This window comes from Theropithecus gelada, chromosome 12 (genome assembly GCF_003255815.1).
Source record: "Theropithecus gelada isolate Dixy chromosome 12, Tgel_1.0, whole genome shotgun sequence".
Classification (NCBI taxonomy): Eukaryota; Metazoa; Chordata; class Mammalia; order Primates; family Cercopithecidae; genus Theropithecus; species Theropithecus gelada.
The window spans coordinates 33,500,158-33,525,557 of NC_037680.1; the positions used below are offsets into that span (position 1 = coordinate 33,500,158).

Consider the following 25,400-nt stretch of genomic DNA (forward strand, 5'->3'; position numbering starts at 1 on the left):
ATGCAAAGATTGGTGGCGGGGGCGTGGGGAGTATGTATCTCTCTTTTAGAAATGGAGTTCTCATTGCTACTTGCTTTTACATTCCAGCAGAGGGAGCAAAAGCTAATGAACAAATTATATAAGTGGTGAGAACATTACCAATGATGCTGCAATGCACAGAAACATTTAGAAAGTCTTGCTGATTTCAAATATCAAAACACAAGTGGGAAAAGTGCCCTCAAGTTTATGTCAGTAAGAATTGTTTTCAAGCAACAAAAGATTATGTGTAAACACAGAAATCTCAAAGCAGACAGCCAATTAAAGTTAAAACTATCTTGGCCTTGTGCCATACATTCAAAGCTCTACCATAACATAAAGAATGAGTCAAAAGAGTTTACCAGATCTTAGAGCTACCAGTGTACTCTACTATTTTGATTCAAGTTCTAGAACAGACTTTGTAAAGAATTTTTAATAAAGTTCTTTAGTTGTTGGTTGCTTGGATTTTTCTCAGGATTAATGACATTACCAAGCCATTGTTACTGTCAGGTAATATGGTACCAGCGCCAGAATTGCATCTTTTCTGAAATTTCACTTCCTCCCTTGAACAACATTCTTTGTGAGTATGTATTTGAGGTCTCAAGGTGTTCTTAGAAAAGTTCTGATTTTAAAAGTATACATGATCATCCTAAATTTGATTATCCTTTACATCTCAAAAGATGAGATGCATAGTTTCAACTCTCCCATATGCTAGTATTGAGATATACATTAAGAATTGCTTGCTGAGAATCGTTAGAAAACACCAGTGACCATTTTTGTATTTTGAAGACAATACAGCAGATGCCTACAGGGTTGGGCTCGCTCACTTGAGAACAATCTATGTGCTTCTATCTGCCCTGTAGGTGTGCATGGCTTTAAAAAAATCTGAATGTTATAGGCCTAGTAGTGATAAAAACCTTTCAGATTTTAGGCTGGGCATGGTGGCTTACGCCTGTAACCCAGCGCTTTGGGAGGCCGAGGCAGGCAGATCACTTGAGGTCAGGAGTTTAGACAGCTTGGCCAGCATGGTAAAACCCCATCTCTACCATAAATACAAAACTTAGCCAGTCGTAATGTAATTCCATGCCTGTAGTCCCAGCTACTTGAGAGGCTGAGGCATGAAAAATCACTTGAACCTGGGAGTTGGAGGTTGCAGTGAGCCGAGATCACACTACTGCACTCCAGCCTGGGTGATAGAGCTAGACTCCGTCTCAAAAAAGGAAAAACAAAGAAAAACCTTTCAGATATTGTCTCTATCCCAGGTGATATGTCCCTCTTGTTTGTTTAAGATGGCAGTTGATATCCTGATTTCCTGACACTCTGTCCTCCGCACCGCTAATCTCTCAGGTTACGCTGGACGTAGACAGAAATTATTTGCCTGACCTCAGCTCGTCAGGCTGGCACTAAGCATAAAGAATATTTTGTTTTTAGGCTTTTTGACCTGGTCCCCCAGGCCTAATTCCAGGCTGCCTTTGTGTATCTTGTTTCATATGTCTTCAGCAGTTGTCTAGATAACCTCTAGTTAGCTCTGTTCAAGCAGAACTGAGTCCTCCCTTGCTCCTTCCAGGCCTCCTTTCTAAAAAGCACTGCCTGCCTGTCTGGAAGTCAGGACTGGAAATTCCCAGACTCAATAGAATATCTTTACATTCCTTGTTTTGGCAAATTAGTTAACCTCTCTGTATCTTAATATTTTTGTTTGTAAAATGGGAGTAATAGGTTGGCACATACAATTCAAATAGTTTCTAATTTATATTATTATCATCATCATAGTGGAGGTGGTAGTGGTTGTCTCTCTTTTCTCCCTGTGGCAGGTTTCCTAAACCATTGACTCCTGTATATTGCTATTCTCCCAGATTCTACATCCAGCCAGACTTGACTTCAGTTCCTATTTTGTATCCACTTAGCACCTGCTGCATTCTGAAGGACAAGTAATATTACACATCCACAAACTACAAAACCACATTGAATGTGGAGTAGTTAGAATGTGCCAGAAATAGGATAGGCTTCTTTTCATGCAGTCCCCAAGAGAAGTCTATTCTGGAATTCTGGGAAAATTGGTGGTAGCAATGACATAGTGTGTGAATCTCTGAATTTTCCCATTAAAACGGAAAAGAACAACTAGGACAGCAAAACTTAAAAATATGATGAACAATTTTGACAACAAAATTAGGTGGCAAAGTGTTCTCACAAATTCTCAAATATGAGCTGACATTGTCATGACCCAGATGATACTACAATTTTTGCAGGAGACAACAGAGGAAAGCAATGAGGTATCTGATGGAAATGAGGTCAGGATAACACCCAATTTTCTAAGAGATACTCATGAGAAATTGTTTCTGGCCAATTGGATAATAGTAGCTGAAAATGGGAGAAGTACCTTGCAGGTGAGCAAAAAAACTCCTCTCTAATATCTGAAGGGTCGGAACAGTGTGCAGTCTGTGAATTCTTGAAACTCACTAGCCGAAGCTCCTTCTCAGAAGGCACTTCAGAGAATAAAGCCCAACTAGAGTGTGAGGAAAAGGAAATGAATGGTTCAGATTAAAATGGATGAGGTAAATGGGGTCAGGAGGTCTCAAGAAATAGAAGGGTAATTTTTTCAACACTTCAAAAAATACAGGAAAAGGTGTTCTATATTTGTGAAATTAGAAATGGTCTTTTGATCAACCCTTTCCCCATAAAAGACTAGGAAAATTGGTCTTATGCAGAAAAGGAAAGAAGGAAGAAAAACAGGAAGAGGAACTAGAAGAGCATGACTAATGTAAGAAAAAGATAGAAGTAGAGTAGTATCTCTGCAAACAATGCAAGCACACCAATGCTTTATGCTCATAAGACAGAGGAAAAATGTAATCTAATATTTCAAAAGATGCTAAAATAAATGCTCTAAATGATAGAATATAGAAAAGAACAACATAAATCAAATTTAGAAAAACTGAAATGAGGGACTAGAATGCAGGAAAGAATTAGAAATCAAAGACTAAATCATTTCAGAAATGAACATCAAACTTGTAAGAACACATGAGTGAATAATACCAAGAGAGTATGCGATACGAATTTTAGAAAAGAAAAAGGAGCCACTAAAAAAAATAAAAATTGGAAACTAAATTGTTCAATTGAAAGTGACACACATAGAAGATAAGCAACAAGACCCAAAATAATAGGATTTCCTAAACAAAAACCAATGAAATAAAATGAACATTAGTAACTATAGGCCAGGTGCAGTGGCTCACACCTGTAATCCCAGCACTTTGGGAGGATGAGGCTGGTGGATTACCTGAGGTCAGGAGTTTGAGACCAGCCTGACCAATATGGTGTAACTCCATCTCTTCTAAAAATAAAAATAATAAATGAAAATTGGCCAGGTGTGATAGTGGGCACCTGTAATCCCAGCTACCTGGGAATCTGAGGCAGAAGAATTGCCACCACTGCACTCCAGCCTGGGCGACAGAGTGAGATTCTGTCTCGAAAAATAAAATAATAACTATAATTCCGGGAAACTTTCCTGAAAATAAAATTGAAATGATATTGTGAAAAGGAGCACTACATCCCTGCGAGAGTGATCCTTAATGAGTAATGTCAAGATATATTTTAGTAAATCTCCCAAACTTGAAAGATAAAAAAATCAGTTTGATTTCCAGGGAAATAGATACTTGTAAGAATTAATGGGGGAAAAACCCAGATTGTAATCAGAGTTTTCAAAGGAATCCTTTACTCTGGAAGTAAATGGAGTAACATTGAAAAGGTATTCAAGTTTGGTGAGCCATGGACTTTAGACCTATCAAAGTGATTTTCAAGTATAGCAGCCACAGATATAATTATCAACATGCAAGAACTCAAGACTGTCGTTCCTGGTAAATAGAAATAGCATTTGCCCACTTGTTCAGGCCCAAAGCTTGACATATTTCTTGATGTCTTTATTTGTGTCATAACTACATTCAATTCAATGGAAAGTTCCAATGGCTGTACCTTCAAAATATATCTGAAATTGGGCCTTCCACCCGCGTTGTTGGTCTCTTAATCAACCATCCTCTCTTGCTGGCATGACTACAGTGGCCTTCTTCCTTGTTTCTCTGCTTCCAATCTTTCCTCCCTCTAATCTGCTCTCTGCACAACAGCCACAATAAGCTATTATACCATGCCTATGCTAAAAATCTCATGATTCCTTACTATTACTTAGTCTGGAATACCTCTCTAACCTGGCCCTTGCTCACTGCAGTGCTGGCACAATGCTAATCCATTATTTCACTCAGTATTGTCCAGCTTACAGGGAGCATCCATTTGCTGTTCCCCTGCCCAAAATGTCCTTCCATAGATGAAAGTATGGTTGCTCTCCTCTTCATTATGCATCTTTTCAAGTGTATTTGTTCAAATTGACCTTTTCTTTCTAAAACAGTACTATCTCCTTCGCTTTATCTACCCTTACTATTCTTTATATTTCTTCACAGGACTTCTTGATTTTCTGACATATTACAAATCTATGTATTTGTTGCTCTCTTCCCTTCTAAAACATAAGCTTTATGAAGGAAGAGACTGTGTTTATTTTGTTGCTTTCTGTATCCTCAGCACCTCAGGTAGTACCTGGTATGAGGTATACATTTTCCTGATACTACTTCTCAATTGAATAAATGAATTCACAAGAGGTGTTACATACTAAAACATAAAGTGTTATCTTTTGTAGAAAATAGATCAATAATAGGTTGTTACTGAAGGCAAAATATTTTGGGGTCATTCTTAAATATTCTTAATTTGTCAAAGAGTAAGATGGCATGCATCTCCAAGAAGTCCCTTTCCAATACCACTGTCAGGGTATGTACTAGACTGAATATGGCTTTGAATTTTCTGTTTTCCAGCAAAGAGAAAAAGCCTTACAAACAATTCAAGCTGTAACCCCTATAATTATTAATTAGTGTCTATGCAAGTACCATGCACCTAGCAGAGAGTCTTCTAATCAGATTGCATACCTTACGTCTAAAAATCAATTAGTCATTTTGTGAGATGTTTATTTCTCTACATATTATGGCATTATACTGTTCTATACTCTTTTAGGAAGCTAAATAGTAATAATGTATAATCTTACTATTTTCAAGAAATCTTCCTTTTATGAAAAGTTAAGAAAATCTGATGTAAAGGATTTAAAAATAATTCAACTTGTGTAATTTGATCAGACTATGTGCAACCTACACTGACCTATTTACTACATCATATGACAATTTATCAATTGTTACCTTCCTTAATCCTCTCCAGCTGCAGCTCCTAAAAGGTCTTTTGCTTATAGGTTCAATCCCTTCCAGTGCCTGAACCACCTGAAATCAGATTGAGAATGTATTTCAGCCCTATATGAACTGATACAGGTTTTGCTTCTGGAAGCCCGTGCCCTTTCCTTGTAATATTCAGTGTGTGTTTTGTCTTTTTAATGGATTGCTGCTCAGATTTTTTTTATGAAAGCACATATAACTCTGCTCTGAATTTCAGCCCCTTGAAACAGCGCTTGAAACGTTTACCAAGTGGGAATTCTGATCTATACTATTCTCAGTTACTGATGGGGACCTTAATGCAAGTTATACCACTTTCCCCAACTCCAGGTACTAGTACTTGGCCATGAGGTTCTGCACCACAGAAAAAGTGAATTGTGTAAACCAAATTCATCCTCTGTATGTTTATGTAATAAGTTTCCCATCTTACTCATTTGCCAATGTGAGGAAACATGTACTCAAAGCATAGATAACTAAATAGACGTATCCAATAATTCTCCCAAGTGAACAGTAAAATATGTATGTCTATGGCTCAGAGATACAAACTTTTCAAAAGCAGAGTGGACAGGCGTAAATACATATTTGGGGTTGAGACTAAGTAAAAATCTGAAGTATCCCATTTATTAGAAGGTTTTTTTTCTTTTCTGCATTCATTTGTTCTTGATTCAGTCAGATTAGTATCTTTAAAGTCAATTAATGGTTTTGTAATTACATTTGGCACAAATATGTATTAACTTTATGTTAATTATGGGACTAATGCCATGTTTTAATGTAAACCAAGAACTTTATGTCTGTAGTCAGCAATTTAATCTTGCTTTTGAGGAATTTGTAATGTGAAATAATTGTTTAGCCTTGTAATAGCTTTCCTTAGGGTTAAGCACTTCTCAATAAGTTTGGCATTAGGCATGAAAGAAGATGCATGAATATGTTTTAGTCACAGATATAAACAATGTAATCTTTATTAATACACAGAATAGAACATACAGTAATGAAGCAATCTAAAAGAACATAAATTTTAATATTTAGCCAATTTGTTTTTATTTCCTTCCATGCAATAGTATAGGAGTTCAAGAATAGCCAATGGTTATTTGAGTGGAATATGAAAACTGTGTCCTAATTTTAGAGGATTTGGGGAAGAACTCCTAATTCATAATATGTAGCTGCTTCCTTCTATGATACTATGCTATAAACAGGGAATGTCTCTTGATTAGATGCCAATGCCAATTCTGTTCAAAAACTTCAGAAAGAGTTTAGAAATGTATACAGGTTAAGAATGGACACAGAAAAAGAAAAATATATAAGCAGTATGTTTTTCTTGGAGAAATTTTCTTATGAAGTTGTATTATTCAGTTAACAATAGATAGTAACATAAGAAGGATTTGATGACTTAAATAACTGTTTGATTTATGTTTTACCCCCCCCCCTTTTTGTGTGTTTCCTTTAGATAAGAAATGTTGAAACCAATCAGTGTTTAGACAACATGGGCCGCAAGGAAAATGAAAAAGTGGGTATATTCAACTGTCATGGTATGGGAGGAAATCAGGTAAACTCTCCCTTTTTATTAGCTTCATATTTTAGAGGAAAAATAATGTTAAAACTATCAGTGGAGACCATGGCTCACATGTTAATAACTATAAACTGAACTTAGTAAATAAATGTGCATTCAAATCTATAACTAATTTGGCTATTTAGTTGTCCCAAGGATCTTAAAAGAGCGCTGAAAAATTAAATAAAAAGAGCAACACTTTCAGTGTGCCTACAGTTAATGAAGATATCCAAATATTTTAGACAATCTCATTTCATCATGTATGAGCAAATGAGGAGTACATTTTATTCTATTAACTGAATATATAAAAGAATTCCTCCACATCTGTGATGCTTTCCCAATGGTTATTATTCTCTATTTCTTTTCAAATTTTTATGTATATTATGATTTTTAAGAGCTTTTGAAGTTTAATAAAATGTTTAAGTGCATAGTTCGATGTTGAAGGCTGACTAAAACTCTTGGACAGATTTTCTTGTGTGTGACAAGAGTTCTTGTGCTCTCCTTAAGCATTGGAAAATAGCTTTGCAAGGTGGGCCACATGGACGCTATTGGACTGTGAGTCTTCAGGCCAGAGCTATTTTACTGCCATGGCCACTTTGAGAGGTAGAATTTGGAGTTCCTGGGAACTATACCAACAAAGCAGAGTTTGAGGTAGCTGATCCTCTGTAAACAAGTTATCTACAGAAGTTTAGGGGAACCTCAAGATTTTTGTCCAGAGGTAGAATTTCTGAGTTAGTGTGAACCGAGGTTGCAAAAGTTATCCTGTCTAGCACAATTATGGTTATATTTGTGTCAAGATTTATAAATGTCAAGATTTATTACAAAAATACTTGTTGATTCTTGTACTATAAGAAAGAAAATGAACTCTTGAGTTTTGGCACCATACTTCAAACATGGTCTGTGTTATCCAATGGAGAACATTAAGAGGAAGTTTCTCTCTTAAAAATTCTTAATTTAAAAAATCCTAATTAGTGTTCCAAACTGTCAATTTGAGAAAGAAAATATTTAAACAAAATTTCTAAATTACAGCATGGGAAATTGACCTTATGGAGGGAGAGGATAGAAACAACATAGGCAGACTAGTAACAAAGCATTCAGAAATGATTCCATTTATTGTTTCACTGATTCATAATGAATGTGACGGGCCTCTACTGCCAAAAACCAACAGAGTCTGGATGAATTCAGCTGGAAACAACAAAATGCTTAACTATAAGAGGATTAAATGTGTGAGGGTTTAATTTTCTCACGTAATAAGAATTCTAACATTTGTTTAGGACCTCAGTGATTTCATAAAGAAACCCAAAACTTTATATCTTTCCATTCTTTGGTGTTTATAGTTAACTTTTATCATCAGCTGGTCAGAAGAGGACTGCTGAAATTCCAGGCATCATTTCCACATTCAAGGCAGGAATATCAAAGTCAGGGAAGAACTGCAATAGCCATGTCTGTTTATCTTTTAGGAAAAGCAAAAGCCTTCCTAGAGGCTCAACACATGTCAATGTATCTCTCTTTGGGTAGAAATGTGTTACTTGGACATCCCTAATACAACAAAACACCTCACACTCACAATTAACTGCTTCTCACAGTTCATTTACCAAGATATTGGAGGGACATTTAGAAATGTCAGCCATAATCTGTTTCAATAACTTATGGCAAAAAAAAAAATCAACTAATTATCGGCTCCATAATGTCATACAGAATTTAAAGAAACACTACTTATGAAATTTCTCTCATTCTGTTGCTTATGAAAATGAGAAAGATACCCCAGGTGAATTATCTACATAGAATCATTACAGTGCCATGTTAAAAATTACTTTATTCATCTACACATTTTCAAATACCCAGAAATAAGCTATCCCACTCTACTGCAAACTTCTTGTTGGCAGTCCTAGGTCTTATTCCTGTTTTCATACCCAGGACTTGCTACAGTCTTGGGACATGGTAGGCACCTAACGAATACTGGGCAAGTAAATAGATGAAAGATTGTATGGTCAGAACAGTAGATTTGTACCTTAGAACTTTGTAGACATTGCCAAGAAATAATGAGCTGTTATTTTCATAGTAACTAAAAGTATATAAGAACAGCTCAGGGATTCATAAAGAAAGTGATCAAATAATAATAAGCATAAAATCTATCCCTACTTTTATTCTAATGTGCTCTACAAGATCAATTTAATGACAAGATAAAAATTAAAACCATTATTTTTCCATCTACATACTTAATTGCACATACACACACACACATACAAATGTTTTTGGAGCCCTTTTTGTTATAACACAAACAGTGGAAACAATTCAGTATTTACCAAGAGGGGAATGGTTAAATAAAGCATGGTATACACATAGTATAGAAAGTTATATACCATCAAAGTGACTGAGGGAGGTCTGCATGTATGTCATTAGAACTTCAAAAGGGAAAAACAATCCAGACAACTTATTTTCAATAATCTCATTTATGAAAAAATATGTGAACATTTTTCTATATATGGTATCTATATATTTATATGGATGCTATGTAATCTATTATAAATCTATAAAAATCTATCTGGAATATAGATCGTATCTGATGAGTGGATATCTGGAAAGATGACTGAATTGGAAAAGAAATTTTCCTTTTTACCCCACATTTTTCTGCATACAGTAGTACATGTATTTCCTTCATAATTAAATAAGAATGGGGAAATTTAAACTATTGAGACTGGAAGAACATTGTTGTGTTGCATTACCCCACTCTGATTAATTGGTTAACTTATGGCAAATTACATAACATTTTTGAGTTTTGATATTGATTGTCCATAAAATGAACAAAATACTTCACTCAAATTTTTTCTAAGACTAGGAAAATTCATAAAAAAAATTAACACTAAACATGGCACATACTAGACATGCAATATGTATTGGTCCATTGCCATTAATTAGCCCCTTATTATTTCTATTGATGTTGTTAATTCTCTTATTTCTGAAGTTAAAAAATGTTCATTTGGTGGCTAATGTTAAACGCAAGATGAAAGCACAACACTTCATTTGGTATTGTTGATCTCAAAACAATGAACAACCTCTCCTGTAACTCTAACAAATATATATTACAGAAAAATTTAACCATCACATAAAACTCAATTATTGTGAATTCTGCTCTGATAGAATTCAGTATTTCTAAGATAATTAATACTAGGAACCTGTTTCACTTTTTGTCTTTCTCACTTTAATAAAAAACAGATTTTAGAATTTTATTCTCAGAACTACCCTCCTTGGTTTTTTTGCTATTCTTTTATGTTACCATGGAAGCAGCATTTATTTTTATGGTTATTTGGTTTTGGATGTTTTATAAGTAGCCCCCAACCCATAAAAATTACTCAAGCTTCTCTCTCTTGCTTTTACACAAAAATCACAACAAATGTGAAAATCCTTTTTTAACTTACTCTTCTAAAAAAAGGTATTTTTTTATTTGTTTGTGGACAATTATACCTTAACCATTTCTCCTTGCACAGGAGTTTTGATAGTTTGGGGGTTTTTTAAGGCCTTGCAGACATCAGGAGGAAACTTACTTTTCAGTAGTTGTTAGAAATAATTTTCTTAAACACTCAGATTTCCAGCAAAATCTAAATGGAGTCAATGAAAGTTTTTGTAGCAGGAATACTGCAAAAGGTAACAACTGGAAAATTATTAAATTCAACATGACCATTTTGAAGTGTTCTTTTTAAAGCCTTATAAATAAAAACTGTCTTACTCAAAGAATAACAAAATTCAGCACTCCATTTATATCTATTCTTGCACTGATTTCTTTTCATTGTCAAGGAAGTTCATGATGATCATTAACACTTTGAAAAGAATAAGAAGATTTGATTAACTTGAATATAAACTTTTACAAGTGGAAGAACTTACACTTTACTGAAATAAAGTATAGAAGTTAGGAGATTGTCTTCTCTGTACTTCTGAAAGATGACATGGATTCTTGGAAGCACTTCTGTGTCCCCTACAATGTTAATGACTCAGATTTACATATACAGCCCCAACCTCTCTCCTGAGCTCTAGAATCTACAGCCAGTTAATTATTGTTAATGTCTGTGGACATCTCAAACCCCCCTGTGTCCAAACTGAACTCATTTCTTTCCCTTTCACACAGTCATCCAAAATGGAAACCTAACATAGAAACTTACTTCTGAAGTCCGATTAGTCAACAATTCCCAACATTTCTATGGAAAAATGTCCCTACATCTTAGTCCTTTTATAACCAGGATCTCTGCCTTTGTTCTAGCCTAGATCTACTTTTACCCATATGGATTTAAAACCTTATTTTCATGACTCATAATTCATGCTACCTTAGTTTAACATCTCATTAAATTTTCAGCAGCTTTCCACTGTCCAAAGAATAAAAGACAAATTCTTTCCTATGGTATACAAACCCCTCATAATTGTATCGCCATCTGGCTTTCCAGTCTGATCTACCTTGATGTCCCATCAGTCTCCTGTGCTCTAGACATATGTCTATAATTTCCCATTCCTTGCATGCCTTCAGTGTTTTCTTATCCTAGCAGTTCATTTACACTATTCTCTGAAACTGAGCTGTTGGCTACACTCTGCTCCACTAAAAAACTTAAGACACACTCACTGTTGCTGCTATAAAGACACATGCACACGTATGTTTATTGCGGCACTATTCACAATAGCAAAGACTTAGAATCAACCCAAATGTCCATCAGTGACAGACTGGATTAAGAAAATGTGGCACATATACACCATGGAATACTATGCAGCCATAAAAATGGATGAGTTTGTGTCCTTTGTAGGGACATGGATGCAGCTGGAAACCATCATTCTTAGCAAACTATCACAAGAACAGAAAACCAAACACCGCATGTTCTCACTCATAGGTGGGAACTGAACAATGAGATCACTTGGACTCGGGAAGGGGAACATCACACACCGGGACCTATCATGGGGGGGGCGGGGAGGGATTGCATTGGGAGTTATACCTGATGTAAATGATGAGTTGATGGGTGCTGACGAGTTGATGGGTGCAGCACAGCAACATGGCACAAGTATACATATGTAACAAACCTTCACGTTATGCACATGTACCCTAGAACTTAAAGTATAATAAAAAATTAAAAAAAAAAAAAAACCCAACAATTTGGCTTCTCTTTTGCTAGCTATTCACTAGCAACTCCTTAACTTAAACAGGATACATTTTAATGGATAAAATATAATTAATTTATTCATTGTTTTATTTAACATACAATATTTGTAAATGTTCATTATTATAAACTAGGCCCATCAAATTTCCTTGTAGCTAAAATCTGGTGATCACTACTATTTACTTCTTTAGAAATATGTCTAGAAGTACATTTGCTCAATCAAAGGTTATGCAAAATTAGAAGGCTTTTAAGGTATAGTGACAAATTTTTCTTAAAGATTTCAGCAAATTAATAAGACTAATAGCTAAAATAAAAAGGACTCTGATAAACATTTAATACAAATTACCCTCTTTGAGTCTCACAATGATCTTTGAAGTAGATAGTGTGATTATCTTGATTTTACTTACGAATTTAATGGAAATCTTGAGTGATTAGTATCATGACTGAAATGGTAAAGCCAGTGTGAACCTAAGTCTGATTCCACACCAGTTTTATAGTCACTGTATTTGCATTGATTTCCAACGACACTTTCCAGGATTATAATCACAGTGGCCAACCCTGTGTATTATTGTTTTTGTTTTTTATCTTTGCCGTTTTAATATGGGAGAAACATTTTAACTTGTTTCAACCACATTTCTAGCATTATCAATGCATTTAATGATTTGAAAAACTGGCATTTAAGCATTTCAAAAATTGTTATTGCAAATTTTCTAGTGATACTGTTGCTTATGTTTCCATTGAGGGTTGAAGGGGTTCTTTCTTGTCATGTGTAAGAGTACTTTGTTAAATACTATTACCCTTGTCATGCATGTTGCAAACATTTTTCTTTTTGTTTACAGTTTGTTTTTATATACAGACTTTTAAGCAGTTTATATACTGCAAACAATGTTTGTCTTAATACTTCCTCTTTTTGGTGTAGAAATGCCATTCATTTTTAAAGTGCTTTGAAACAACATTTATATCATCATAAAGGCATAAATACCAAAATTGATAACTGGATTACAGTCTTATTAGGAATATGTTATATCTACTCAAACTGACACTAATTTTTATTTAAAATTTACATAAAATAGCTGGGCATGGTGGCATGCATCTGTAGTACCATCTATTCAGAAGGCTAGGGCAGGAAGATCTCTTGTACATAGGAGTTTGAGTCCAGCCTGGGAAATGCAGCAAAACTCCATCTCTAGAAAAAAAAAAAAAAAAAAAAAAAACTCTGATACATAAAATATATTTATAATTAGGTAAAAATTAAATTAATCTAATATTTATAAAATAAACACTTTACTTTGAAATTAATCACTATAAAAATTTAAAAATCCAATGCTGTTTTCCTTTGAATAGCAGCACATCTTTAATTAAAAATGAATAAAAATAGCCCCATACACATTGTACCTTTCCCTTTTAAAGGCAAAAAAATGTAAAGTAATGGAAAAATATTCACAACCTAGTGAATGCATTTATAATGTTTCTTTTTCTCCCTAGAGCCACTCATTTGGAGAGAGCAAGAAAGCACATGGAAACATTCCATATAATTTATTGCAGTAAATGATTCAGAGCTATTTTTCAAGGTAGCAAGCCTTTAAGGCAGCTTATGCTAGCCATTTATTAAAATGCTATTTTCTGCCAAGATTAAAGAAGAGATCATTAGGTGTTACTACACTTTTATACAAATGTCTCCTCCTCCTCTAACGTCTGATTACTTAAATTGAATCTAACCTCATGACAGGTGTATTAAAAATTTAGAGAGTAAACAAATACTTTGTCTCATTACAGATACTCTCCTAGAGAAAGCTTAATTATTTTAGTAATGTGTTCTAATGTAGTCACAGACTGTAATGAATACATTCATTCAACAGATATGTATTCATTTTAAAGTTTGCATTTTTATACGTACTGTAATTACTTAGAAGCCATTTCAATACTAATTTGGTCCCTTTTTAGTAGCTTGCACAGTGGAATTAAAACTTACCAGGGATTTCACAAAATAAATTTGCAAGTTAAGTAGAATGGCCTATGAGGAAAAAAGGAAAATCTACCATTCATTAAATGTTTAAATGAGTTGGATACATGCAAGCTAGAAGAAAGCAGAGTCACCACAACTTCTATAGAAACAGGAATTATTACAAGAGCCTTTCATTATCATTGATGCTTGACTGGGAGAACTTCTCTGGTCTTTGCTGGCTTTGTCCTCCTGTCAGGAGATTATACTATACTTGGGATGGAATGGTGTCTTAGTCTGTCTGGGTTGCTCTAATAAACATACAATAAACTGGGTGTTTTAAGAACAACAGAATTTTATTGTACACAGTTCTGGAGGCTGAGAAGTCTAAGATCAAGACACCAGCAGATTTGGTGTCTGATGAAGGCAAAGTTCATTGAGGCTTCTTGTTGCCTGCTCACATGGTGAAAGAGAAGAGCTAGATCTCTGGGGTTTCTTTCACGGAGGACACTAGTCTCATTCCTCAGGGCAGAGACTTCGTGACTTGATCACCTTCTAAGGGCCCAGACTTCTAAGACTGTCACACTGGGGACTGGATTTCAATGCATGAATTTGGGAGGGGGGACCCAAGCATTTAGACCACAACAAATGATAATTTCAGTCAATCATTCACTTTGGCTAGTTTTTTTAGGGGATCATGAGTTATCTCTTTACCCTCAAGTTCTTCAAACAATGAAGTTTGAAGTTTCCTTTCAAGTAAATCCAATAGGCTCTGCAATCATTGGATCAGTCAGGTGTCAACAAAGCCTTAGGATACATGTCAGTGACTCTTTTATCTCCTTGCTACTATGTTCAGTCTTGATTCTTCACATTTCATTTTTCTAGAAAATTAATCCCCTCAAGTTTAAGAAGGTGTCAAAGTTGTACCATTTCCTGGGTTTGCAGCCATTGTTTCAAACTCAGTGTGTCTATAATTACCTTATCTTTTATCCCAAGCCTTTTGTCCTCTAATCTCTTTCTTTCATCTTTTACATTTTTCTCTCTCATCTTTCATCACCCCATGCTCGCTACAAACTGGACCCTAAGCCCTGGGAATTCATTCTACTAGTCTTTTTAAAATCTATTTCTTCTTTTCCTCCATTAATAACTCAACTTTCTAAATTTGAGCCTTGATTGCCCCAGATTTGAATTACTACAATGATTTTCAGTGTAGTTTCCCCAAACTCCAGCCTGTCCCTATCTTCATTCCACTTTCCTTAAATAATTAAGTGATGACTCCTAAATTATCACTCCCAGACTCCCAACTAGCAAAACATACAAGCACCAAAAAAACACTGAAAGAGTTCCTAGTTATTACAGGATAAAATTGGCATTGTTTACACAACTTTGACCCCTTTCTGCTCTACTCCATCAACTTTATTGACCCTGACCAGATTTGTAAAAAATTGTTATTGTTAGTCGTTTTTCTTATAGCTTTGCCTTTTCTTAAACCAGTTTGCCATGACCTTTCCATGCTTTATTATTATTTTTATTTTTATTTTTTTGAGGCAGGGTCTTGCTCTGTTGCCCAGGCTAGAGTGCAGTGGCACAATTTCGGCTCACTGCAACCTCCACCTCCCGGGTTCAAGTGATTCTCCGGCCTCAGCCCACAGAGTAGCTGGGATTACAGGTACCTACAACCATGCCCGGCTAATTTTTGTATTTTTAGTACAGACAGGGTTTCACCATGTTGGCCAGGATGGTCTCGAACTCCTGACCTCGGGTGATCCACCCACCTTGGCATCCCAAAGTGCTGGGTTTACAGGTGTGAGCCACCCCGCCTGGCCACTTTTATAACTATGTAAATTCTATCAATCTAGTAGATCTAGTAGCACTTCAAAAACCACCATCTCTATATAGTGCTGTATTTTTTCTGCTTTTCAATATACATTTATATTTCCTTTGAATTTACACTGCAGAATTTTTTCTCGTGTTTTTAACTTATATATTATTTCTCAATATTCTATAATCCTTATGTTGTCATTCAATTATGTATGTTTCATTATCCTATCTGCAAAAATAAATTGTAATCTTGTTTTGGATGCAAGAATTTGTTGTTATTCTTAAAAAAAATCCGCCTACAGGAATAAACACTTACTAAATTTACTTATTAAAAGTAAACAATTGTTATAAAAATGTTTAAAGTTACCCAAGAGCCTACTGTTATCACAAAAGTAGCTTCAAAATTGACTACATAAAGTAAAATCATCTTCCTGGAGGATGAAATTGTTCCTATAGAAATGTGTGGATTTGGGGCTGTGGTAACTGAAAATGAATATCAAAAGATATACACGTTCTAACCCCTGGAGCCTGTGCCTTACATGGCAAAAAAGATTTTGTTGACATTATTTTGTTAAAGATCTTGAGATATGGAGATAATCTTGTGTTGTCTAGATAGCCATGCTACCACATGTATCCTTATAAAAGGGAAGCAGAGGGAGAAGAAAGAAGAAGAAAAGATCATGTGACCATAATGGCAGAGCTGGGAGTAATGAGGCCAATAAGCCAAGGAATGGTTGCAGTCACAAGAACCTGGAAAAAGCCAGGGCTGGATTTTTCCCCCAGATCCTCTGGAGGGAAAGAGGCCCTGCTGATACCTGATTCCCACCCAGTAAAGCTGATTTTGGACTTCTGGCCTCCTGAAATGTGAGAGAATAAATTCCTGTTTAAGCTGCCAAGTTTGTGATAATTTGTTTTACCAGCCACAGGAAATTAAGGGCTCACAAAGAAAATTCTAGAAACAGTCATAGCTCAGAGTTCATAACTAGCCCACTTATTTGGACAAAAGGTTCTAAGATACTAAACCTTCCTCAAAGTTGGAAACATACATGATTTCATCCTGATACTTCTAAAAATGATGTGATAGCTAGAAAGAATGGACCTAAATTATGTAGTACTGATTCTTCAGAAAGTTTTAATTGTAGAATTTTTGTTTTTAGAGATTCTATTTTAACTCAAATTTTTGTATTCTCTGCTATCATAGTAATTGTAAATAACATTGTCAATGAATTATAAATCCTATATTAATAAAAATATAAAATAACAAATGAAATCCTTAAAATATTAAATGATAATGGCTCCTTCTGTTATTAGTTAATAAGTCCTGCATAGGAGTGTTAAAATTGTTTTATCCAATAATTGAGCAAAAAATCAACAAATAACATTTTCCTGAGTCAAGAAAATTACATTTATATTAGAGGAACATCTGTGAAAACTTGGAGTTGATAAAAACTTGTAGGAATTTGTGATCTGATCCTGCCAGGTGTTGCCTGGCCACAGTATTTTCTGGCATAGAAACATTAAATATGTCACGTTTGACCCTTTTCTTTCCCTGACAAGAGTTACTCAAAAATCGTAAGATTTATTTTTTCTTAAGGTCTCCTAAAAATTGAAAACTAGTATTGGCTGTTTTTCAGATTTATCTTTTAAGTATTGTACAGTCTAATTTTATGTTTCTACCTATTGATTGTTAACATCTACCATGTAAGACATTTTATCAAAAGTCTTAGAAAAATTGTCAATTCAAGTCAATCTAGAAAACACCTTTTCCATTTTCTTTTCTTTTTTTTTTTTTTTTTGAGACGGAGTTTTGCTCTGTAGCCCGGGCTGGAGTGCAGTGGCCGGATGTCAGCTCACTGCAAGCTCCGCCTCCCGGGTTTACGCCATTCTCCTGCCTCAGCCTCCCGAGTAGCTGGGACTACAGGCGCCCACCACCTCACCCGGCTAGTTTTTTGTATTTTTAGTAGAGACGGGGTTTCACCGTGTTAGCCAGGATGGTCTCGATCTCCTGACCTCGTGATCCACCCGTCTCGGCCTCCCAAAGTGCTGGGATTACAGGCTTGAGCCCCCGCGCCCGGCCTCCATTTTCATAAAGTATTTAAAATCAATTTCATGGAATTCTATATTCATTTAAGTCAGTCGCAACTTTGGTTCTTTGCTTTCTAGCTATGAGTACAGAGTTGATTATATGATTCCTTGTGTCAATAACATTAAAAAACAGCTTCATAAAAGTTCAGATATTCCTGGTGTTAAAATCATAAGGATGTCTACTATGAGTCTTGATAAGAAAAAGCAGTACACGGAAAAGGGACTATGGCACCAACAAGGGAAGGACACCAGACCAAATTGGAGAAGACAGTGTCTAAGAAGGCATCCTAGAAAATAACAAAGTGTGTCAGTGCAAATAGTAGGACAAAAAAATTTATTCTGTTGATTAATTGGTTAAAGTATATCACAATCATCCAATGCATAACTGAGATTAATATTACATTTCTATAAGGGTTAAACGTTAAAATGATATTCTTTTTTTAATGTACATAAATGTGTATCAGTTTTATGAATGGGATTCTAAGAATATTTGGAAAAACTGCCCTTAAAGTGAAATATCACAGAAAGTGTATAAAGCAGAAAGTTTACTACCCTGGTTTAATAAAACCCCAATACGTACACAGACACATACACATAGACACAAAGGCGTACCTCAACCGTCAAGACAGCTTTCTTACTGAAAATGGAAAGCTGTTACCTGAAAAATTTACTAAAAGGAAAATGTTTTGCTACTAACAGCATCCACTTAGTACCCATTACCCACCAATTTATCTCCTCTACAGCTCCTGTTATTTGCAGATGAACTACAAGCTCTCTGCTAACTTTACCGAGATGGACTTGTCTCCATTAAACTAGATATTTATTCCCAGCAGAACTTATTACTCCTGTGTGCTCTTTTAATCTTCTGACCCTCATTCTTTTCTCCACCTTGTCTTCAAATATTTTTCTCCTGTTTTATGCCTAATTCCTTTTGACTTGAGGCTATAACCTTACTCATTACTGTGAAATGTATTCTTGTTCAAGTAACCTTCTGGCCAATGTTTTATCATATTTAATATTTTTTAATTAAATGATTTGAATGCACGAGTCTATGTGAAGAATATTAAGGTCTTTTGAAATACTCTCCTATTCCCCATCACCCTTCGACTAGCTGGATGCCTATTTTTCATTGAGGACATAATTATTTTCACTATAACCATTTTAAGTGTTTTATAATAGATAATATAACTTTATCTTGGCTTAATCTGTGTAGTAACAGTTTATTATTTTCTAGGTAAGGTAAATAATGTCTATGATTTCTAAATTAACAGTGTTGCCTAGCCCACTTTTATATTCTTGAGAAGGCAAGCAGAATCCATACTTATGATTAGTTGCTTTGCTGTACCTGTGATTGTCTTCATCTTAATGCATTTGCAATTCCATCCTAGTTATGATGACAGTTTTGGAAGAAATTAGGCAGGCGTATTCCTAGTTTTTTGCTTTTTAAATATGAAAACTGATTTTTTTCAGAAATGAAAAGATAGCACAATAAAGCCAAGATGACGTAAAACTAGACAGGAAATTCATGTTCGAATATTTGACTAGGCAATGCTAATACTTTATCTCAGCAAGAAAAACATTAAGTTTAGAAAAAGAAAACGTGAAAAAATATGCAAGTGAAATGAAAATATTTGATATAATATTTTATAGCACAAAATACATTTTATATTCTGCATAAGATTTTTAAAGGATTCCTTGCTTAAAACTTACCAGTTTTTAAAAGGAGTCATCAAATATAAAATACTATTGAAAGCAGCCCAATGTGAGAAGACTAATCAAATGTAAGCTACACATCAATATGGCTAAAACAAAATGTTTTAGATATGTCATTTAAAGTTAACTATCCCATATATATTTTGCCTTGCTGTGAATATAGACATAGTGGTCATACTATGTCAGCAAAGTATCTTCTATTATATATTTTACTTGCCCTAATTATATACTCATGTCAAGTAAAAAGGAATTGGATCTGAGAGATGAGATTGTCATTTTTCTATATAAATGATGAAAAGTTATTTCTAATTTTTATTTTCCAAATCTATTCTTACCATTAAAAGCTATCTTTATACTGAAATATGTCTAATATATTTTTCTTTGCACAAGAAATTTTTATATATGTTTTCTAGGATTTTATTGCATTCTACACTAATTTGAAGCATGTATTAGTATGAGATGGGTTTTTTCTTTTTAATTACTTACATCATATATAATTACACATATAAAATATATATATATACTTGTTATAGAGAGATAGATATCCCTGGTTAAATCCACTTGGACACAAGATTTAATATAAATAGGCACAAAAACCATATACTCGATCTCATAGGGAATACAAAAGAATCATTAGCAATACACCAAGCATTCATAATGCTCTACAGGAGGCATTCAAAAAAAGGTCTGATAAGGACAGGAATGGAATGGGTCTAAAAGACGCCACAAAGCACTTGGCGTGCACAGAGAGCAGAGGGTGAGTAAGAACAGCAAGGACACTGCGACAAATGGAATTGAAAGTCTGGAGTGGGACAGTGGAAAATTAAGTTTTATAAGTAGAGGAGCTAAGATTACAATAGACGGTAAATGTCAAGCAAGGGAATTTTGACTTGAGGGGACAAAAGCAATGAGCTTTCAGACTACAAAGGTTGTCAAAGGATAGTGTGTAATAAGCATCATGAAAATACTTGGACATTCAGTTTTGTTATTAAAAATGACACAGTGAATTCAGCCAAATATGAAAAGGACTTTTTATTCACATTATTTAGTATTGAAGTATAATTTCACAGCAAGCAGGGGCAGACTGTAGAACCTTTTTCAATTCATTTCTTTTATTCTGCTATCAAAGGATTTGATCCAATACAAAGCATGAAGCTGCATGTGGTGTATACAGAAATGATACCTTTCCATTAAAGGAAAAAGGCTTCAGTAGGTAACCATGGAAACAGCCTAGTGTCCATTCCAATTTCTAATAGAAAATCTTAGTCTTCTAATGAAAACCTACCAGATAAACATATTTCTACTCCAACTCTCTAGTTCTAACTCTCTAAAAAGATTTGGAATATTCATTTAATTTTAAAAAGTAAAATATGTGTTTATGACTGTAATATGCAAAATTTGATTTTCTTTTAACCAAAAAATTCAAACATGCATTTTAAGATCATAACACCAAGGAATGGTCAAAGCAGTCTTGATAGCTCACTGTGGCCAGTGTCCAATTCATGGTTTACACATTAATGAGAGCAAGTGCCACTTCTGGGTGGCAGAAATTGTCATGTTCCAATCCACCTAACAAAGAGACCTGATTTTTTTTTTCTTCACTCAGTGAGTAAACCAAGTGACGCATGAGCTGGGCTTATTTTTTATTGTTATACTTTAAGTTCTAGGGTACATGTGCACAATGTACAGGTTTGTTACATAGGTATACATGTGCCATGTTGGTGTGCTGCACCCATTAACTCGTCATTTACATTAGGTATTTCTCCTAATGCTATCCCTCCCCCAGCTCCCCACCGCACAACAGGCCCCAGTGTGTGATGTTCCCTGCCCTGTGTCCAAGTGTTCTCATTGTTCAATTCCCACCTGTGAGTGAGAACATGTGGTGTTCGGTTTTCTGTCCTTGCGATAGTTTTCTGAGAATGATGGTTTCCAGCTTCATCCATGTCCCTGCAAAGGCCATGAACTCATCCTTTTTTTATGGCTGCATAGTATTCCATGGTATGTATGTGCCACATTTTCTTAATCTGGTCTATCATTGATGGACATTTGGGTTGGTTCCAAGTCTTTGCTATTGTGAATAGTGCCACAATAAACATACGTGTGCATGTGTCTTTATAGTAGCATGATTTATAATCCTTTGGGTATATACCCAGCAATGGGATGGCTGTGTCAAATGGTATTTGTAGTTCTAGAACCTTGAGGAATCGCCACACTGTCTTCCACAATTATTGAGCTAGTGTACACTCCCACCAACAGTAAAAGCGTTCCTATTTCTCCACTTCCTCTCCAAGCTGCACTTATTTTTTAAATGTAGGAATCCTAATGTGGTATTACATATAAATCTAACATAAGGACATGGCCCCCAATTTCTGACTTAAGCTTTTAGAGACAAGTTAAAATTGATCTCTAGGATCCCTTGTACAGAAGAATTTCATATAATTTTTGTAGCTCATGCCCGCTCCAGGAAGTACAACATAACCTTCCCCCTCCCCTGGCATGGGTGCTGTGTTGACTTTCTTCCAAAGATTACAATGTGGAAGAGGATAGTGGCAACTTTACAATGGAGAACTATTGGCAAATACTACCTTGAGTATGTAATCAAGATTCTATAATGTGAGTCATAGTGATACCATACACCCTTGATATGATGTGATGAGAGTGGCACTGTACCCTTGTGGTCTTCCACCCCCAGCCCTAGACCCCTAATCCAACCATGAGATAAACATTAGAAAAATTCAAACTGAGAGATATTCTATAAAGTGCCTGATAAGTATTTCTCAAAACCATCATCAAAAACATAAAAGTCTGAGCATCTATCAGAGTAGGCTGAGGGGATATGATGACTAAAAATGTATTGTGGGATGGGATCTTGGAAAAAAAGGAGCGTGGATTGAATTTGCAGGGGAACATGATGGAAAAACCTAATGAAATCTGAATAAACACTGGAATTTATAAAAGATCACCAAGAAGTGAAATGCTAAGTGTGTAGAAAGAACATGGGACTTGGAGCCTGACAGACCATGGTTCCAAGACTGGCTCTCCCACTTGCAAACGGAGTGACTTTGTAGAGCTTCTTTAACCTTTGCAAACCTCATAATCCTAATTTTCAAAAGAGGAATAACACTGCATGTGCTATATCATATTTAATATACAGTGTGTTTTAAATGGCAGCTGTCTTTCCTAACACACAACAGTTGCTCCCAAAATGTTCTTTCTCCCCTTGCTTCCAGCCCAACATCAAAAGGCTAGCACCTCTGACCCTCTGTCTGGAGGTTTGCACTCCAAAGGCTGCTTTGCCCATCAGTCACGTTAAATTCTGCTCCCTGGAAGCTCACCTCAAGCAAAAGGTGAGGGCAGATGATGTATAAATATCTCAGCCCTGTCACTCTTTGAGGGACTAATTCTGACATGCTTATTCTACACTGGTTGCCAGGGATCCCAAAAGAATTAAGCTCTAGTTATCCATAGTGTAAACAATTAGAAAATTTACCATGTATTAGCCTTTTTCTCTTCCCTACCACCAAACTTGTCTTTTCTGAGATCATATTCCTAATAAACTACTTGCACTTGAATTACTGTCTCAGTGTCTGCATTTGGGGGAACCCAAACTAAATAGATCCTACTCTTAGTTTGCAGCAATACTGAATGCTGTAAGTAAATAAGATTTCTTTAAACTTGAAACTATCTAGAAAACTTTGATATTATTTGCACCCAATGCAAGCATTGTGGTAATAACTGCAAGGTAAATTTTGAATATTGTGTCTGGTAAAGAGTACTTTCCCTTTACAGATAGAGAGTTGAAAATGATACATAAGTATATCATTATATCATTTAGGACATTATAATTTGGCTTTCTAGTCTTTTTATATATGTAACAATTTTATCTAATTACATGCTTGAATATATCTGGTATAGTATATACCAGAGTTTTAGGAAGTGTCTAAAGATATAAGTGAAAACTTTTAAAATTATATGAAATGTTACAAAAACACCTGTAAAAGACATTCAGATGGGAGAGCAAAAAGTCTTTTATTATTTTTCAGCTATTAAACCAAACACTAAAATTAATATAATAGTTTATATAGGTATCATGTGAATGATATATATTATTGTTGTTATGTCTATTTTACATTCACAGGCTTAGATCAGTAAGAACCTCAAAGACCAGATATGTTGCTGCACAATGGTACCAACTAATGAGACAGGCATAAAGGAAAACTATGTATGTATGTATGTTACCCATTGAAAAGAAGAATATCTCATTTAGGAGTCAACATTCTTCTCTTGAAATATATGTTCAAGAGTCAGTTCTTCATAGAATAAATATTTAAGGAATGATACAGTTGAAAAAACATAGACGAATATGCCATCAAGAGAAAGATAAGTTGCTAGAAGACCATTATGAAAAGAACGGAGTTCAAATGAGGTTGGAATAGTGGGAGAAATTCTTACCGAAATGATAGCACTGGGTTAGATGTATGTGTATGGAATTCAGCAGTTCATGAAGGTCATGTGTAATTTGGATAAACCAGACACATTCAACACACAGAAAAATATGTTGAATAAATAGATGATTGAATAGCTGAGAAATAGAATGATGGAGATGCATCGTGGAAAATGGTGTTTCACATGGTGAGAACCATTCTAGTTTTTGCATGTTTCCTTTTTCCTGATGGTCCCATATTAGTTTTCTATTGTTTCATAACAAATTGCTACAAATTTAGTGGCTTAAAACAACACAAAATCATTGTTTCACAGTTTGTAAGAGGAATTCAGGCACAGTGTGGCTGGGTTGTCTGCTCAGGGCCTCAGACAGCTGAAATTCAGGTGTTGGCCAGAGCTGTGATCTCAATTGAGCCCCAGGGGATTCCTCTTCCAACCTCCCTGGTTCCTGGCAAAATTCAGTTCCTTGCAGCTGTAAGAATGACTTCCTATCTTTGTTTGTTGTCTGGTTCTCTGCCAGGGTTGCTCTCTGCCAGCAGCTAGAGACTGCCCTCAGTTATGTGCCATGTAGCTCTCTCTAAATCATGGCAGTTTTCATCATCAGGCCAGCTGGAGATTCCCTCTGTTCAGTGCTAACCCAAGGTTGTATCTAATATCTTTGTAATGTAATGTAATGCGATCTCGAAATGACCGTCCTGTCATGACCACAGTCTGTCCTGCACTTAAGGAAGTTATATAGGGCATGTATACCAGGGGACAGAAACCTTGGATCATCTGCAGATTATACATCAGTCACAAAAAAAAAGCAACCTCTGTACATTCAAGCATAATTCGTGGGATATATTTTGGAAGGGATTCCCAACTCAGCTTAAATTTGCAATTTATATTCTTCAATACTGCAATAGTAAAATATGAGTATCTGCAGCATAATATTTATAAATTAGATTTCCCAAATTGTAGACTTCTTTAAAACCCTTCAGGGCAGAGTCAAGTATTAAAAAAATACATACAATTTAACATCGGTAATGTTTAAAATGGGAAGATTTAACAATGAAGTAGAAAAGAGAAATGTCAGTCACATTTTGTTATTATATTACTGCATATTGCTTATTGTATTATCTTGCACTCTTGCTCTGTTTCCCATAAAGACTAGGGAATTTCAAAGACAAATTGTTTTCATTTCGATTCAGTTAGTAATTATTGGACACTACTCTCCTACTAGAACAGTTTGCACAGGGATTCAAAATATATCCTTAGCATTGTTATTGAATCCATGAGATTTTTTTCAAAAGAACCTAAAAACTGATAGGAAAAGAGGAGATAGAATATAATCAAATGTAGATATTATGCATGAATATTGCACAGAAAATCACTAATATTTAGATATTACTTGAGGCAAATGTTTTGTTTAGAGCTTACAGGAATTTGCATTATTCAATCTGTAAAATAGC

At 35.1% G+C, this 25,400-nt stretch overlaps 1 protein-coding gene across 1 annotated transcript in view; it reads left to right on the forward strand.

Annotated features, from left to right (window-relative positions):
- GALNT13 (polypeptide N-acetylgalactosaminyltransferase 13) overlaps positions 1-25,400 on the forward strand; it is a 613,112-nt gene that overhangs the window by 561,348 nt on the left and 26,364 nt on the right. Inside the window, exon 11 of the mRNA XM_025404576.1 lies at positions 6,709-6,807. Within this exon, the coding sequence (XP_025260361.1) occupies positions 6,709-6,807 (99 nt within the window). The remainder of the gene's footprint in view (positions 1-6,708; positions 6,808-25,400) is intronic.